The sequence below is a fragment of the Hydra vulgaris genome, chromosome 12 (assembly GCF_038396675.1).
Source record: "Hydra vulgaris chromosome 12, alternate assembly HydraT2T_AEP".
NCBI classification, from domain to species: Eukaryota; Metazoa; Cnidaria; class Hydrozoa; order Anthoathecata; family Hydridae; genus Hydra; species Hydra vulgaris.
This window is the reverse complement of record NC_088931.1, coordinates 66,433,060-66,452,736: the sequence shown is the minus strand read 5'-3', so window position 1 is coordinate 66,452,736 and position 19,677 is coordinate 66,433,060. Positions and strand designations below refer to the sequence as shown.

Genomic DNA, 19,677 nt, shown 5'->3' with positions numbered 1-19,677 from the left:
TAGTTTTGCCCTATAAAATTTCTTTTTATAGGGCAAAACAATTTTGGTGAAAATAATAAATATTTATCTGAACTTCTGCGTCATATGCCAGTATCTGATGATTCACAAGAAAAAACGTCTAATGGAGATTTGTATCAACTTAAAAAAATAGAACCTTCACCTGCAGATTCTGACAAAGAGTCGATAAGAGTTCCACTTCATATTTTAAGTTTGCCAGAGAGTTCTACTTTTTCTCAAGACAAAAATGTACCGTCAACCGAACTTGCATTGTTTAATAAAGGACGACAAGAAATAGAAGAAAGCGATGATCATAGAAAGGTAGGAGGTTTTGGAGGAGGCCAAGGTGGAGGTTTTGGTCTAAATGCAGGAGGAGGAGGGAATGGAGGAGGTGGTGGTATTAATGGTGTTATTGATTCTTTTCCTTTTGTAATTTCTCCCCCTCCCCCTCCACCTCCTCTTCGTACCCCTACTTTTTTTATAGCTCCACCGCCTTCCTCTGTAACAGTATCCATTCCTTTACCTGCTGCACTTCCTCCACCTGCCTCCTCTCCGCCTCCTTCATTGCTATTAGTAGCTCCACCACCACCAGTGTCCTCCTCATCAATACCGGTAAGCTCCTCACCATTGCAAGTTTCTCCATTGGCCTGGCATGTTCACTCTTTACACTCTTCCGATAATTCTTTGCAAACATCTCCTCCAGCACCACCTTCAATATCAAATGGCTTTCAGTTAATTCCATTATCGTGGAATAAAATAAGTACTTTCCAACAAAATTCTCCGCCTCCACCACCACCACCTCCAGTAGCATATTTACCCTCAAATTTGGGAAATTTTATACCTGTTTCCTGGCATATAGATGGTTTTGAAGTAGTGCATCCTTCTCCACCGCCTTCTCCTCCTCCTTTACCGATACTAAAACCAAGTCACATTCATCACGTGATGCCTTTTCCTTGGTCATTTATGGATAGCCATCATTCCAACCCTACGCATCTTAGTAAGACTTTTTGTAACATCAATAACACTTTTTTTATTTTTTTAATCTGCATGCATATTTATTACTTTATTTAACTTTACGCACATAATTACAACACATATTACAACACATATTACAACACATATTACAACACATATTACTTGCATAACTATTTTAAAGGGTTCTATTTAAAACAACATTTAAAAAAAAGTATGCTCTCGCTTCGTAAATGTGTTACATATAATAAAGTAACATAAAGTTTTAGACTCAAGCGTCATTTAAAAAAATCATTTTGGTGATGACCTCGCAAACATTCTATAGCGGAGTTTTAGTGGATCTATATAGACATTTTGGGCGCTACTGCAGTTTCTCCCTCCCCCCCCCCTCCCCCTTTTTTTTATTTTATTACTGATTATGAGAATTTTATTCTGATTAAGAATCGTATAAAAACATAGGTCTGAAAATCAACAAAAGCTCAAATTCGCTGTTTAAGTTTAAAAAATTTCACTAAAAAACTCTAATATTCGCCATTTTTTTCATACTTAATTAGCCAAATTTATTTCAGAGGCCTGGTCTCGAAATTAATTCGATGTAGGGAAAAAAGTAAAGATGGTTACTTTGTTATTGAAAAAAATCAACTAAAAATTGCTACTATTAGCTCTTAATTCATCATGATTAAAAACCTAAATGATTAAAAGGATACTTTCGAGGAATTGCGAAAGAAAATGCAAATGTATTTATGTTTTTCAAAGCTAAAAGAAAAAAGGTAGCTTAACAGGCTATTGAATATTGTTATTAAATAGCAAACATGTATTTTTAATAAAGTATCTCTTAAAATACCGAAAATTACAGCCGAATGGTCATCAAACAAGATGTTTTACGATAAGAAAATTGGTGAAGATATTGTGACCATAAAAAGGAAGGGAACTGCGTCTTCCTGAAAAAACATAAAAAATGCTTCAAAGTTGCAAAATAAAATAGTTACCTAATTAAATGTTACATGCATTAAATCTATAAGTATAAAATTATATATTGACTATTTGAGATTAGTTGTTATACTTTTTGATTGATTTATTCCTAAAATAGAACATTGAAGTTCTATTGTCCTGTTAGTTCTAGTAGGTTGTGTACTGGGTTTACTTTTACTTTTGTGTTTTTTAAAACACAATAATGATAAAATACTAAATACAATGAAAACTATAAAAGAAAAGATTTAGGCTCTTTCTTGCACAGAACAGTTACAAAGTGTAATCATTTTTTAAAATTAACTGAGTCCTAAATAAAAAAGACGACAATTGCTATATCAGCATATCCAGAACTAAAGTATTTTTAAACAGATGTATCATTTTTTAAAAATTGAAATAACACTTATTAAGAAATGGCTGTTTAGTTGTAACGTGTTTATTTTGTACAAATGGAATTGAAAAATGAACGTGAATCATTTGTCTGTCAACATTTATGTTATAAATACTCACAAAGAACTGCCTTTGTTTTATCAGATTATATTTGTTTTAATACCTCATTATTTGATCCAATTATACTTCACATATAATACTAAAATTGAAAACATTGATTTCTATATTAATAAACTCACGGAAGATTCAAGTTATAATAATACTTGAAGAAACTTCTTCTAACACTTTTAAAAATTATACCAAAATTGTCGCTAATATCATTCGAAATAAGACTGAAAATACTGATGTACAAAGAACATATGATGGTTTAAAAGGCACAGCATATTTCTCATTAGTAGATAACTTTTTAATACTGACATTGTAAATATTGACATCAGTAACCGCATGGCTCCAAAATGATATGGTATTAATTACATAAGCATAGAACAAAATACAAAAAAGTAGCATGATTACAGAAAACATAAAGTTACAGCTGCTTGACTATCTAATTTACTTGGTTTTTTTGGAAAACTTTTTAAGTTATGGTATATTGGAATATTTTTTAGAATGTTTTTTACACCAGGCCTAAGCCATTTAAAAAATATTTAAAAAGGTAAATTATTTGAAAACTTCTTTCTAAAACAAAAGTTGAAAAATACCTATACTTTATTAGCCTAATCAACAATAAATACGGTTGTAGCCCTGATAAATTAGATCTATCAAGAACTTTGTTAGACTAGAAAACTCAAGAATGTGTTAATTATGTTGGGCCATGAACAAGTAGAAAATTTTCTTCAATTTTATGTTCAATGCCAGCTACAAATTGAGTGTACAGATGCAATACATCAAACATTTTTAAACTAAACAAATTAATACCTTATTAGTAAATCATTAAAAAAATTTATAAGAAACTTTTAGTTTTTGCCATTGTAATTATTTCGAGTTAAAAGCAATTTTAACATTTTGAAAATTTTATTTTTGAATTTGTATATATAAAGGGTTTCTTTTATAATTTTTATAACTCTAATTTTCTCTTTGCTGAATTTTATTTTTGTTTCTTCATATTTTGTTTTTATGATTGATTCAAGTTTTATTTTAGCTAGTCAGTTTTTTTTTGCATCTTCTTTCTTATTATTTAACTGAAATAATAATGTCTGGCAAATTGTTTGTACTAAATCTCTCTTTTTATAAACTTGTTTTAAACAACTTCATATAGATTTTTTGTACACTTTCTGATCTTGGCAAACGATAGTATTTGAGCAGACCATTCGAATCTTTTGATTTAAAATTTTTATAAAGCATAAAGCAGAAGCACAATACAATTAAAGCATTTTAAAAGTCTAGCCAGAAAAAGTATAAATATTAGGATGTGAAACACTTGTTGATACTTTATCAAACTGAGAAGCTATCATTTTTATTTTTTTCCCTACATCGTAAACTTAAATGTGCGGACCGCGTCTAATGAATTAGGCTAATTAAAATAATAATATTAAATTATAAATTGCAATAACTAATGTGCAAATAAAGCCGCATTCTTGTCACGATCCAAAAATAATTTATGGTGTATTTAAAGGTATTATCCAAAGAGCTTTTGCATTATGCAGTAAAGAACACATAAATCATGAATTAAAGTTGTGCAACGCAAGGAAAATATTTATGCAAGATTATTTTTTTCTAAAATTTCTGCTTGCATTCCTTTATATTTTCCTGACATATTAGAAGGTTACCGTGATGGGGGTGACTATGAACAGCGGGTGAAAATGAACACCAGTACTAGTTTTACTAAATGGTGAAGCAGTACATAAAATATAGCCAAAAATTGAGATTTTTTTACTCACTTGCCTTAAATATAATGTGTTGAAGATAATTTTTGGCTGCCCTCAAAATTATCTTTTCCCGCCTTTTCTCCATCGCATATAAACATTGCAAGTTACGTGGTTAGGGCTATTAACTCACTTATCAAGTAATATCTTAAGATATTAAAAACGTCATTAAAGTTGGCTTGCATCACGTTCAGGTACATAATGTTTTAATAAAATAATAATTTAAGGTATAGCTTGCCTGTATCCGATTAAAAGCTCATTTTAAAATGATATTTTTTTAATACGAAGTTAGGCTTTTCTTTGTTAATTTTAGGAACCATGCCTCGAAATTACAAAAGAAAGGGAAAAAGTCGAGGTTATAAAACAAGTTACACAAAAAAATGACTTAGAAACAGCTGTAATTAAAGTAAAAAACCATAGATTTACCATAAGGAAGGCTTTAAAAATGTACAATATTCCATTAGGAGCATTACATAAAAAAGTAAAGCTTGGGGATCAAGTTCCAAAAAAGCATGGCGGAAAGACCAGACTTGATAATAAAACCAAAAATTTCTTTGTCCAAACAATTATTCATATGACTGACTGTAGAGTACCATTTGATTCGTTGGACATAAGACTTTTAGTCAAAAATTATTGTGAAAAAGTGAAAATAAATGACGCTCGATTCAAAAATAATATGCCTGGGGTAGATTGGGTTCAGTCTTTCATGAAGAGAGATTGTTTAACAAATAGGTTTGCAGACAATGTGAAACATAGTAGAGCCGTGGTAAACGAAGAAACCCTTAACAAATATTTTGATGATTTGTACCTAGAGTTAAAGGATATACCTCCAGAAAATATTTACAACTATGATGAGACCAATATAACAGACAATCCAGAGTCCAAATCCGTTATTGTTTTTCGTGGCCATGGGAACCGTGTTGAAAAAAAAAAGAATATTCAAAGCAGTTGACCAGTTTAATGTTTTCAATGCTGTCGGAGAGTTTTTGCCGCCCATGGTTGTTTATAAAGCAAAGAATCTTTACCAGGGTTGGACTCAAGGTGGACCACCTGGAACTGTTTATGACATTACCCCTAATTGGTGGTTTGATAGTAGAACATTTACTAGATGGTTTATGGAAATATACTTACCTGTTGCTATTTCAAAAGCCGGAACAACATTGTTAATTGGGGATAATCTTGGTTTACATTTTTCTCCTAATGTTATTGAAACTACGATTCAACATAACGTCAAGTTTATAACAATGCCCCCAAATGCAACTCATATCTGTCAACCACTAGATGTTGCTGTATTTAGAGGATTAAAGCAGTCGTGGAGGAGTATTCTTTTAAAGAGAAGAGTAGAAAGTCGTATCAAAGGAGCAATCCTAAAGGAACACCTACCTACGCTTTTAAATAAATTGAATAACACTTTGCTGCAGAAGCTTTGATTAGCGGATTTCGATCAACGGGGATCTACCCTATGGACAAAACAGAGTTTAAAAAACGCCTTCAAGGAAAATATAAAGATCCTGGTGGTTAAGACACCATAATGATTCTTAACGAATCCGTTTTAGATATTTTAAAAAATAATCTAGGTTTACGCGCAAAACCACCTGCAAAACGCAAACCACGTGGTCCAAAGGTGGAACCAGGTAAAAGAATTCATTGTTTAGAAAAGTCAATGCCATCAGGCAGCAGAGCTTAATAACAACACAGATAGTAATTGGTACTGTGCTTTATGTAACAAAAAGTGAGTAGAGTTAAGCAATGATGTATGGATTCAATGCGACATTTGCAGTAAACCATATCACCTCCAGTGTTGTGGCCTCATTTATGATAAAGATTATTTTTATAAGCTCAATATTGAAAATATCAACTTTGTATGCAGCATGTGTGAATCATTTGAGAAATTAAAGGATAGTGACAGTTGATGTCCTATTTTATGTAGGATAGCTTTGTAAATATTGTGATACATGTAGATATATTAAAAAAACAAAGTTTTAAAAGTAGTATCTTAATTTTTTAACATGAACTGAATTTAAAAAAAAATAGTTCTATATAAAATAAACTTTCTGTTATCTGTTTGATCTTTAACAGTATTTTCCCCCATTGTATTATTTTTATATAGCCTTAATTTAGGATATGAAAACAATATGCAGTATTCAAAATCACCAAAAATCGGCTGTTCATTTTCACCTCGTTTCGGAAATACCTATATACTCGTGTAAAACCAGAAAACTAAGGTATTTACTTCATAGTGTTGATCAGGCTTACAACTTTTACAGAAAGCTGAAAATTATAATGTTTTGTTGCAAAAAAAATGGTAGTGATTAGGCAAACAGTTTTCTCCTATGATGCAAAAATGTTCAAAAAGTTCAACTTTATTCCCCTGTAATTACTACAGCTCTGAACGTCGCTCTTGTTCTTGAAAATTGGCACCATTATGCTATGTCTCCACTCCTCAGGCATTTTCTGATCTTCCAAATTCTTTTGAATAACCCTGTCAAAAACTCCACTGCTATCTCTCCCAAACATTTCCATGCCTCCACTGGAATATCATCCGGTCCAACTGCTTTACCACACCTCATTGTCCGAATTGCAGCCCTTACTTCCTCCTTGCTCACCTGTGGAACTTCCTGATTCACAACCTCTGTCTCTTCTAACCTTCCTTCCTTATCATTTTTTTGATTCATCAGTTCCTCAAAATACTCCTTCCACTTTCCCAAGACACTCTCCTTACTAGACAACACATTTCCATCTTTATCTTTAATCATCCTAACCTGCTGCACATCCTGCCCATCACGGTTTCTCTGTCTGGCCAATCTGTACAGATCCTTTTCCCCTTCCTTAGTGTTTAACTTCTCATACAGATTACTATATACCTTTTCTTTAGCTTTTGCCACTGCTCTCTTTGTCTTGCCATACATCTCCTTGTACTTCTGTGTACTTTCTTCATCTTGCTGAAAATGCCTATTCTTTTTAGCTAACCGCTTTCCTTTTAAACTTTCCTGTACTTCCTCATTCCCCCACCACGTCTTCTTGTGTATCTTCTTCTGTCCTGATGTTACATCAAGTATCTTCCTAGCCACATCCCTCACTGTATTTGACGTCTCATCCCAGGTATCCAGAATACCACCACCCAGTGTCTGCCTCACCTCATCCCTAAACTTTACACAACAGTTCTCATCCTTTAACTTTCACCACCTGATCTTAGGTTCTGCTCTCACTCTCTTCTTCTTCTTCACCTCCAAAACCATCCTACATATCACCATCCTATGCTGTTCAGCTACACTCTCTTCTGGTACCAACTTGAAATCACTAACCTCTTTCAGGTTTCTTCTCCTACAGAAGATATAGTCGACCTGTGTGCCTCTTCCCCCACTCTTATACATCACTCTGTGCTCTTCCTTTTTCATAAAATAAGTGTTAATTACAGCCATCTTTATCCTTTTAGCAAAATCTACCACCATTTGTCCTTCTGTATTCCTTTCTTTAACCCCATACCTACCCATCGCCTCCTCATCACCACTGTTCCCTTCACCAACATGTATATTAAAATCTGCTCCAAGAATCATTATCTCTTCTATAGGATCCTGCAAAACAACTTCATCTAACTCTCTCCAGAATTCTTCTTTCTCCTCCGTATCACACCCTACCCGAGGAGCATAAGCACTGATGACATTCATCACCACCCCATCAATCTCTAACTTTACACTGATCACTCTGTTACTTACTCTCTTTACCTCCACTACACTCTTACTAAACTCCTCTTTCAGAATTACCCCTACTCCATTTTTCCTCCTGTCGACACCATGATAGAAGGGTTTGAAGCCACCACCAATGCTCCTAGCCTTGCTGCCCTTCCATCTGGTCTCCTGTACACACAATATGTCTAACTTCCTCTTCTCCATCGCATCAGCTAGCTCTTTCCCTTTAACGGTCATAGAGCCCACATTCAACGTACCAAATTTAACCTCCACCTTCCTGCTCATCCTCATCTCTTTCAGCTTCAGAGCTCTCTTCCATCCCCCTTTCCTCCTCCTCCTTGTCCCAACAATAGCCCAATTTCCACTAATTCCCTGTTGGGCAACAGCACCAGAGGCGGTCGTTGTTAACCCGGGCCCCGATCGATCCGGTTTGAAATTTCTATTGTTGATCCGCATCATTTGTTTTGGAATTAACCCATCGATTTTATCCGCAAAACATACTTATTTAATTGTTTTGAACAACCGCGATAATAAAAGGTTTGTTCACATCTTTTGTTTTTATTTTTTGATTAATTAAGCAGTCCTTGCGGCGAACGTGACGTCACTTTAACTAACTAAACGGCTACCATTATGATATGGGGGCAAACATTGCGCTTAAAAATGGTGATAGGATGCTGTGTTTTTGATTGTTTAACCAATGTTAAAAGTCATCCGAACTTGAGTTTTAATATTTTGCCAGCTGATCAAAAGAGAAGAAGATTTTGGCTTAATGCTATATCAAAAAATTTATCCTTCCTAAAAACACTCAATAAAAAACACAGCATTGTCACTATCTTATATCTTTAATTAACTCTGTCTATTTTTCTAAAATATAACAGCTTTTAGTTTTCTCTTATTTTAAACCTATTCAGTTATCTCTTCTTCTACTCCTTACACTTCTGTTCCATATATGTGCACATTTGTATGAACCTGAGTGTGCATTGTGTGTATGTGTGTGTGCACGTATAATGTGTTTACTTATTTATTTGTGTTTATTTACGTATATCCATATGTTTGATTGTGCACATGTATGTATTGTGTGTATGTGTATATATGTGTATGTATGTATGTATGTATGTATGTATGTATGTATGTATGTATGTATGTATGTATGTATGTATGTATGTATGTATGTATGTATGTATGTATGTATGTATGTATGTATGTATGTATGTATGTATGTATGTATGTATGTATGTATGTATGTATGTATGTATGAATGTATGTATGTATGTATGTGTGTATGTATGTATATGTATATGTATGTATGTATATATGCGTATGTGTGTATATGTGTATGTATGTATGTATATATATATGTGTATATATGTATGTATATATATATTTGTACATATCTATGTATGTATATATATATATATATATATATATATATATATATATATATATATATATATATATATATATATATATATGTGCATGTATATATATATGTATATGTGTGTGTCTTTGTTTGTGTGTTTGAGAGTGACTGAATCTATAAATGTAGGTATAGTTTATATGGTATTATTTATAGTACTTTTCCTTAACGACCACTTCAATGCTCTTGTTATTGTTTAAGTTATATTATTATCTCTATAATTGACATTATTATTTTTATTTTTGTTACTATTTTAAATTACTACTGCTATTATTATAATTATTATTGTTATTACTACTGTTATTATTACAATGATTATTATTAATTTTATTATTATTGTTATTAATTTACTATTTAGTTTATATACTTTTTCAAATTTACGGTTAATATTTGTAGGTCGTCACGTTTTTGTCAGTTACATAACTGTTTGTGACTGATCCTAGCTTTGTATTAAATTTATTTTATAAAGTGAAATAAATGATTGACTGATTAATTGATCATAAGACATTTTCAAAGCGATTATGTAGTGTTGTACTGAAATCAACGCGTTTGTTTGCCCCCATATCATAATGGTAGATATTTTTATTTTTTAATTACGCATGATCACGTGGTTTTTTCGCCGCAAGAATAGTAGATTTATTCTTAAGCAGATTGATCATGCTTTAACTCTAAATTTTCAGAAAAAGAGTCTAATGAAATGTGACTTCTTCTGTAACAAAATGCTTGAACTGAAATTAATTAATCCTAAAACTATTTTCCCAAAATTATATGGCACATTAAATTTTAGCATATGTTATTTCTAACAGTCTTTCGAATTCTGAATCTTCTGTGATCTCAATTGAACCAAGAAAACCGAATAAAATATAATACACGCTTTAAACAAATAACTATATCACGATTTAGGAAACCTGCAATTTTTATTATCATAATTCATATCAGTTGGTTAAATTTTACGTTTGATGCAACGTTTATGAGTTTAGCTTGTCTTTTTACAAGCATTAAACTAGAATACAGTATTGGCCATTAACAACAAGTGATTATGTTGTATCAGCATGAATATAAGTTTAAAATTAACTATTTTAAAGATTAAAAGAGATTTATTGTCAATTTTTTTTATTAAAATAAATCAAATGATCAGAAAATAAATTTATTATAGAATAATAATTATAAAAGAAATTAAAAACTAAAATTTTGAAATGAAAACAAATGTTCATATGCTTAAAAAAATGTAGCCAAAATAAACAAACCACTACAGCAAAGTTAACAAACCATAATAAAAAAAAATTTACAAAACACAAATAAATAAAAAAATAATAAAGTTAATATTTTTTTAATAGTTCTTTAGTTTTGAAGAATTCATTGATCCATTTTGGCACGTGATTGGCATGGAATTTAATATACTCTGAGTATTATCTTTTGAAACACTATTCAGTAATTTTGTTACTTCTTATTTGAACTAGTCCAGATCTTTTATTTCAATTTTACCAACATTGTGGTGTAACCATGACCACAAATTTTCTATGCAATTGAGATCTGGACTATTGGCGGGCCAATATTGACAGGGCAATTCAGTAGTTATCCAATATGTCTAAATATCTTTGAAAATCAAGCATTGCATCAAATAGGTTAAAGCTGTCAACTCCTTCATAGTTCATGCAGGCCTACTGCCACTACTTGCCACATGTCTTGTTCTATACATAGAACAGTCTGAGTTTATTTTTTCATCGGGCTTTTTTCTCAGCATTATTTGTTTTTTTTCTTGAATCAACTTTCATTTTATTTCAATTATGTGCCACATGCTCATAAACCAAATTTTATGAGCTAAACACTAGTTTTTAGTTGTTTTCTGATGTTTTTTCGATAAACGTGGTTTTTTGCATAAAGCTTGCCACATATAACTGTGTTTTTGTAGTACTCTTCTAATTGTTCAAGCACTAGCAACAACACCAGACACTTCTTTCCATTTTCGATTGAGGTCAGTTCATTTTTTTCATTTTTTTTTTTTTTTTTTTTTTGTTATTCACCTCCTCAAGGCAAAGAAGGCCTATACAGATGAGGCTACTTAATAGTGGTTATAACCATCTCTCAACTCTTTAACTCCGAAACACGAACCTCGACGAACAAGGTCGCTGCGCGGAGAAACAAGTTGAGCGCGGTACTACCAGGGACATGGTGGGGATCGATTTGAAATGCTGAATTTTCCAGGACGCAGAGAATTTTGAAATGTATTGTATTTGTGATATTGGTGGATTATTCTGCTAACAGTTGAATGTGTTTTGTTTGAATGTTATGCAATTTCTCTCATTGAAATGTTGTGTTCATTCATACTATGATTTTTCCTTTTTTTCATACTATCAACAGCTTTTCCATTCATTTTTATTGTTTTATTGCTGAAATGTTGTAGTTAATTAGATACTCATTTTTGTATTTCATTTTGCACAAATATTTCTAATATTCATAACATTTAAATAAAAATTCTCAAATAATTATTAATAATTTGAAAATAATTTTAAAGTTTTACTCACAGACAAATAAAATCTGAATGTGAGTGGATTGTTAATTTTGGCCATTATAATTATTTTAGATATTAGAAATATGTGTCAAAAAAAGGAGATAATTAGCGCATCGGTTAATATTTTAATGAATATCTGTACTTATTAAAAAGAAAATCCTCATTTAACAGTTAACATTTTTTATTTTTTAACAGTTAACATTTTTTATATTTTAAAAGAGTCAAACAATCATCGATTTATTATCAATCAAAGTTGAATGATATCAAAAAAAATATGCTTGATTGTTATTAATTGCCTATACTCTAAATATAGTTTTTATTTGATGAGCTAATATTAATGATAGTGGGTAATGATGTCACTTTTTTTCCGATGACTTTTATGATGTTGATGCATAAAACTATTGCGTTGCCATCAACCACCAACTGAATTAGCAGAATATAGATAATTGAAGTTGAAAATAATTTTTAACAAAAAAGACACTTATTAAGCATAGTACAACAGAATTGATACCTTATTCTGAAGTGTATTTCTGTTCCATTTATTTAAAATTTAATTCTTTTAATTTGAATACGTATAGTATATTCTAATTAAATGATATATTCTATATAATGTATAGTATATTCTAATTAAATGATTTTTTTTACTAATTTTATTAAAGTTCTCATATTAAATTTTTTTCTTTAAAGTTATCAAAATAAATTTTGTGGCTAAATGTGTTTTTGGAACAATCTTGTATTTTTAAATACTTTTAGACGTTTTAAAAATTGAAAATAAATCTGTTTCCCATATAATGCCAAATAGCACATCGAATTTCTTTTTTGGAATTAAAACCATTTACATTCGTGAGAATTCACCCATTTGTTGTGAAACTAGGTTTGAATCCACAGACTATTCTTTCATGTGCTTTCGTTTAGCACCACTTCACTCTATCGCCTTTCTCTTTATTCTATATCGCTCTCCTTTATCTCGAGAATGCACTCTTTTTGATGTTATTTCTGATCATATTGACCATGCCCTCTCTCTTTATCCATCAGCTAATATAGTTGTTGTCTATGACTTTAATGCTCACAACTCTGAATGGCTTGGCTCTAGTGTCAGCGATTCTGTAGGCATTAAAGCTCACAACTTTTGTCTTTCTCAATCCCTAACTCAAATAGCCAACTTTCCAATTCGCTTTCCAGACAACCTGAATCATTTACCTTTTCTACTCGACTTAATTCTTGTTTCTGATCCTAGTCAGTGCTCAGTCTCTCCACATTCACCCTTAGGTGCTTCTGATCACAGTTTGATCTCTCTAAAACTAATATCTCATTCTTCTTCATCACCTGAATCCACCTATCATCGTACCTCTTACAACTACTTTAAAGCTGACTGAATTTTCTCTGTGATTTTCTGAATGGGATTTTTTCCGTGATTTTCATGCCTCTTGGGTAGAAATCTTTTGTCTTCCTGTCGACAAATGTACTTCTTACATAACTTCTTAGATTCAGGCTGGCATGGAATCTTTTGTTTCTTTTCGATGATTCAAGGTTAAGCCTCACTCTCCTCCATGGTTTTCCTCACTGTGCTGCTGCGATTGCCAATCGAAACCGTTACTTCCATATCTACCAGCAAAACAATTCTCCAGAAAACAGACGTCTGTTTATTACTGCTAGAAACCATTGTAAAAAGGTTTTGTCTAACGCCAAAGCCCGCTATTCTCAGGTCATGAAATCTCGTATCTAATCTCAAAAATTAGGCTCTCGTGACTTCTGGAGAATCTTTAATATTATTAATAATAAGGGCAAATCTTTATTTCCACCTCTCTTGTATGGTTCAGACTTTGTCACCTCACCTAAAGACAAAGCTGAATTGTTTGCTAAAAACTTTTCATCAATATCATCACTTGATTCCACTAGTTGCGTTCTACCTGATATTGCCAACAAACAGGTTGATCCATTGCTTGACATTTGTATCACTCCAGCTTCTGTATCTAAAGTGATTTCCTGCCTAGACTCTTCTATAGCTTGTGGCCCGGACAACATACCTGTCATTGTCTTGCAGAAGTGTTCTCCGAAGCTGTTGTCTATACTCTCAAAACTATTCAAAAGGTGCTTATCAAAGTCTTGTTTTCCAGCCTGCTGGAAAAACGCATCTGTTATCCCTATCTTCAAAGATTCTGGAGAGCGATCTGGCTCGTCTAACTACTGTCCCATTAGTCTTCTTCCTATCATAAGCAAGGTTTTTGAATCTTTAATTAACAAACACTAAATTTCTCATCCTGAATCTAATAACTTACTTTCTGACCATCGATATGGATTTCGATCTTCTCGTTCTACTGCTGATTTGCTAACAGTAATAACTGATAGGTTTTTACTGGATTAGATAAAGGTGGAGAGGTTAAGACCATCACTCTTGATATTTCAAAAGCTTTTGATAAAGTATGGCATGCTGGTCTTCTCCATAAGCTTTTTTCTTATGGTGTATCCTGCAACATCTTTAAGATCATTGAATCCTTCCTTTCCAATCATAGCATAAAAGTTGTCCTCGATGTACAACACTCTTCTTCTTATTCTGTAACTTCAAGGGTTCCTCGAGGTTCTATCCTTGGCCCTATACTCTTTTTACTTTACATTAACGATCTTCCAGATATTCTCATATCTAAGGTGGCATTGTTTGCTGCTGATACTACCATTTATTCTTGTCGTGATAAGAAACCAACACTCACTTATTGCTTGGAGGGGGCCTTTGAGCTTGAAAAGGATCTCACTTCTGCTACAGCATGGGGCTCACAGTGGCTGGTGAACTTCAATACAGATAAAACTCAATTTTTTTTAGCCAATCATTATCGCAATAAGTTAGATCTTCTTATATTTATGAACTGTGATGTACTCAATGAGTCATCTACTCTTCATCTTCTAGGATTAACTCTTACTTCCAATCTTTCTTGGAAACCATATATCAAATCAGTTGCAAAATTAGCATCTGCTAAGGTTGCATCTCTTTATCAAGCTCCGGCCTTGTATGGAATACTGTTGCCATATCTGGGGCGGATCTCTTAATGATGTCCTTTCGCTTTTAGACAAAGTGCAAAAACGCATTGTAAACATAGTTGGACCTGCTCTTGCAGCCAACCTCCAACCATTATCACATTTTCGTAATGTTGCTTCTTTTTCTCTTTTCTACAAATACTATAATAGGCACTGCGCTAAAGAGTTAGCGTCTCTTGTGCCATCTAGTAAAATTCATTCTCGTGTTACTCGTCATTCAATTAAGTCTCATCCTTTTTCTGTGAGTGTTCCTATGTGCTTCGAAAACTCTTATTCGTCAAATTTTTTTTCTTGAACATCAATTCTTTGGAATTCGCTCTCTTCATTTTGCTTCCTGATTCATATAATTTGCAATCCTTTAAGTCGTCCGTGAATTGTTATTGCTCTGCAATCTTCATCTTTTCTCTTTCAGTAACTTCCAACTTTAATTAGTGGTTGCTTGCAGCCTTGTTGGAAGCGAAGATGTTTAAAAAAAAAAAGGTTTTAAAAACAAATTTAAATGTCACATGCTTTTATCAGTTGTTTCACATTCCTTGCAGAAAGTTGTTATAATATAATACTGCGATTCCGTAACTGTGAAACCATTAATATTTTAACTGGTATATATGGTTAATAGTAATACACCTTTTCAAGATGTAATTGAGAATTTGAAAGTTGTAATTAAGAAAAGTTACATGTAATTGAGAAGTTTTGAATGTTGTAAATTGAATGTTGTAATTAAGAAAAGTAAGATGTAGTTGAGAAGATAAAATTTGTAATTAAGAAACGTCAGTTGCAATTGAGAAAATGAAAGTTGTAAATAAGAAATCGTAAAACGTAATTGATAGTTGTAATTAAGGAAACTATAAAGAATACAAAGTTCTTTGTATTTTGAATTTTGTAGTCCTTATATACTTTGTAATTTAAGGCTGGAAATAATAAAAAATATCAATAAAATATTTATCTGCGTTGTGCCGGCTGTCAAGTTATACTACCGATGAAAACTTCCCGGAAATTTCCAATCAGAAAATTTACCGGAAATTTTCAATTCGGGAAATTTCCGGAAAGTTTACAGAATTATTGGAAATTTTTAAAAAATATTGGAAATTTTAAAAAAAAGAGAGATGTTATTTTGTAAAATTTTACTTCTTATTTAGGTAATTATTATGAACAATTTTACGGTAAAGTATTGTGAAGCAGATTATAATCATTTTAGAAAACTCTGTGTTAAAATATTTTTTGCTATTTTGTTTTTTTTTATTGTAACTATATATGATAACTATGGTATTATCATAGTTAAGCTATAACTAAAATTTAATTATGATAAATTGTTACCCATAAACCCAAATACCCAAAAGATTGTCTTACCCTGTTATTTTCTTTGCATAATGACATTCAGCAAGGCTGAACATAATTTGCTCCCCCACCCTTAAAAGGGGAGGAGTATTTTTCAATGTCTATTAAATTAGCTACAAGTTACACAAGTTAAAAAAATAAATCATTCTTTAAATTGTGAAACCTTTGTGAATATTCCAAAACGATAAAACTCATTGTTTTCAATTACAAAGGGCTTGGTTTTTCATTTGAAAAATTGATTTATCATCTTTACTGATAGGTGTCTTTAGATATGTTTTTTGTAAATTGTAAGAAATGGCAAATTTTGTATGCATTGTTAATTTTTATGTAAATATGTATTTTCCCTGACTATAAATATGACTAATAGTAAAAAGCTATGAGCAAAATAAGAAAAAAATTCTGTCTTATGATCCATAAAATAAAGAAATTTTTTTATACAATGGCATGGTCCATGATTCATGGACCATAAACTACCTAAGGTTTACTGTTTTGAGTTCTTGATAATGTTATCTGAGTATTTGGCTTTAATAATAATGGTAACAAAGAATTAGTCTATTAAGAGATTTTAAATTTTTATTTTTTGTTTAGCAGATCAACCAAAGTTAACATGGGCTTACAAGTCAACTCCGAATGGTAAGTCTATTTTTCTTTATTATCTCTCAATGCCATAGATATTATTTCTTAACAAGGGATGTGTAACAAGGTAGATTATTAATTTAAAAGAAACTAAGTGAAAGTTGTTACCTTTAATGAAAAAAGAGATTGGAAAGCTATTATTAGCAAAGAATAATTGATACACTGTGTGAGCCATAAATATGCTTGCATGTATGAAATTAATAAACTGCAAGACGTTTAAACATTTTTGAAATAAGTTGTGTAAATTTTACAACTACTTAGTTTACATTGTCATGGTCAAAAATCTTTGCATTTTCATAAGTATGTTAAGCAAGGTTGTTTTTAAAAAATAAGTGATTAGAGTATGTGTAGATTATAAAAGGTTTTGCAAAAAATCACATCCAAGTATGAGAACATTAATAATCTAAAAAATATTATTAATGTTTAAAGTACTTTGATTGCTTAAATTCAAAATCTACTTATTGCTTACTACACCTTAAATTCTAGTTAATTATTGCTTACTACACCTTAAAATCTACTTAATTATTGCTTACTACCCCTTAAAATCTACTTATTGTTTTCTACCCCTCTAAAATCTACTTAATTATTGCTTACTACCCCTTAAAATATACTTAATTATTGCTTACTACCCCTTAAAAAATACTTAATTTCTTACTACTTAAAATTGTTATAATTTAAAATAATTTCATAGTTAAACTTGTTTCTCTTATTGTCTTGAGAAAGAGTTGTAACATCAATTAAAATGAATAACCACCATTAATATACTTTCTTTTTTTTTAAATTATTTTTTAGAAATACTACAATACATTTATGCAGTGTTATTTATAGCATGATTAATCAATGTTTGTGTTCCCTGAAATATTATGTTGACACAAGTTTATTTTCAATTGTAAAAATAAAACTAGAAGAACAAAACAAATGTAAATAAATGAAACTTCATACTATAATAATAACTCAATACTTTTAAATTTTTCAATTTTTACTTCAGTTTAGGTTTTGCAGTGTTATTTTATTCATTAAATAAAAATCTTTAGTTAGCTCTCAATTATTCTCCTATTAATATATTTTTTCCTTATTTATAAAATTAATATATCAGTTAAGAAAAAATGTTATAGTTCAAAAGCTTATAAAAAACATTTCTACATTAAAAAAGGACAACTTTTTGGTATATTGTTACATTGTTACAATTTTTTTTTAATTGAATATGGTATTATAAATCTTTTGATAATTTTCATCTAAAAAATTTTTAGATACTTTTAAATTTTAAATCTTAAATTACTTTAGTTTTTAGAATTAGAAAAGTAGTAGTTTGTTAAAGAGAAAAAAGCAAAGAACGTTTGTTTTCTAAATACAAGCGATATAAATATTTTAATTGATATAATATGAAGAATATAAGTTTTTTAACTTGTATTTTCTTTTCCCTAAGAGTTTTTTTTATCTCCCTCTGTATAAGTTATCTTAAATATGTAAAAGTTATTACTTACTGTTCTCAATATTGGTGATGAACAGAATTTTTTTTAAAAACATTTTTATTACAGATTTCCATAAACATGCACAAATATAATATTCACACCATTCCCAAAAATTTTTTTTTATGTTAATTTATCTCTCCAATGCCATGAAGGCCATTACAGTCAAGGAGCTACTTTAATTGTGGTTACACTACACCAATACTTTTATCCTGACCATGAAGAAAACACCTACCTAGAGTGTAAACATACATAAGATTAGTTATCGAAATCTCTAATTCGAGGGGAAAAAATAGATAGTATAATTAGAAAACTTTTTAAAGATTGTATAGGATGGCATAAGGATACTGATGCTAATAAAATATGTAAAATTTTTTGCATTATTAAAACCGTTAAAAAAAAAAGAATGAAAAAAGAAAAAACATTGAAAAAAGTTAAACATTGAAAAATCTTAATTTAAAATTTTATTTAAACAATTGTTTAAGTAAATTTATATAAAATTTTCTGTTTTTTAAAGCTTATGGTCCAGAAGAATGGCATAAAATATCCCCGCAATGCAATGGCCTTAACCAATCACCAATCAATATTGTAACTTTTAATGCACTTACAAAACCACTTAATCATCCATTGAAATTATCTGTAAATGATGATGATGGTGGACCTATTGTAGTGGAAGGGAAGCTCATAAACAATGGTAAAACTATAGGGTTTAATATTGCCGAAGGTTCAGCATCTGCTCAATTAACAGGAGGTGTTCTTTCTGATGATGTGTATACATTAAAACAGTTTCATTTACATTTTGGTTGTGATGGGCAAAGAGGTTCTGAGCACACACTGGATGGTGAATGGTTTTCAGGTGAAGTAAGATATTTTGTTTTGTTATTTTGTAACAATCTTTGAAATATTTGTTTTTTGTAATCATTAAATAAAACTTTATATATTTCTTGAAAAAAATTTTCTTTTAATGATTGCATATTTTGCGTGCAATCGTTAACAGGTTTCCATATTACATCTTGTATTTATATACTTACAAGATCTATGACTGAATCTTGTATGTAAACACTTACATGATGACATAAGTTACATTATAATAGTTTATTTATGATTTTTTAAATTTTAGATTCATTTTGTTTTCAAAAATGATAAGTATACTAACCCTAAGATTGCCATGCAACAAAATGATGGACTGGCAATATTGGCTTTTTTTATGCAGGTATTGTTTTTATTATTTATGTTATATGATTATTATTATCATTTATTTCAAAATATACCATCACCTTTGGCAATGGTTATTTAATTAAAAAAAACTGGTGATTTCTGCAAGTATACTGGTTAAAAAAATAACAAATGTGATAAGGGGTATGGGAAAAAAAATCAACTATTTTTATTTTCATTATTG

The 19,677-nt window shown here is 30.7% G+C and overlaps 1 protein-coding gene across 2 annotated transcripts in view; it reads left to right on the top strand.

The window, feature by feature from the left end:
* LOC105845880 (uncharacterized) overlaps positions 1–19,677 on the top strand; it is a 49,162-nt gene that overhangs the window by 19,407 nt on the left and 10,078 nt on the right. The window contains exons 3-6 of one of the 2 annotated variants that reach the window (XM_065814191.1): positions 32–994; positions 16,762–16,806; positions 18,796–19,139; positions 19,399–19,491. In XM_065814191.1, coding sequence (XP_065670263.1) covers positions 32–994; positions 16,762–16,806; positions 18,796–19,139; positions 19,399–19,491 — 1,445 coding nt within the window. The remainder of the gene's footprint in view (positions 1–31; positions 995–16,761; positions 16,807–18,795; positions 19,140–19,398; positions 19,492–19,677) is intronic. The other variant, XM_065814192.1, reaches the window with a different exon arrangement.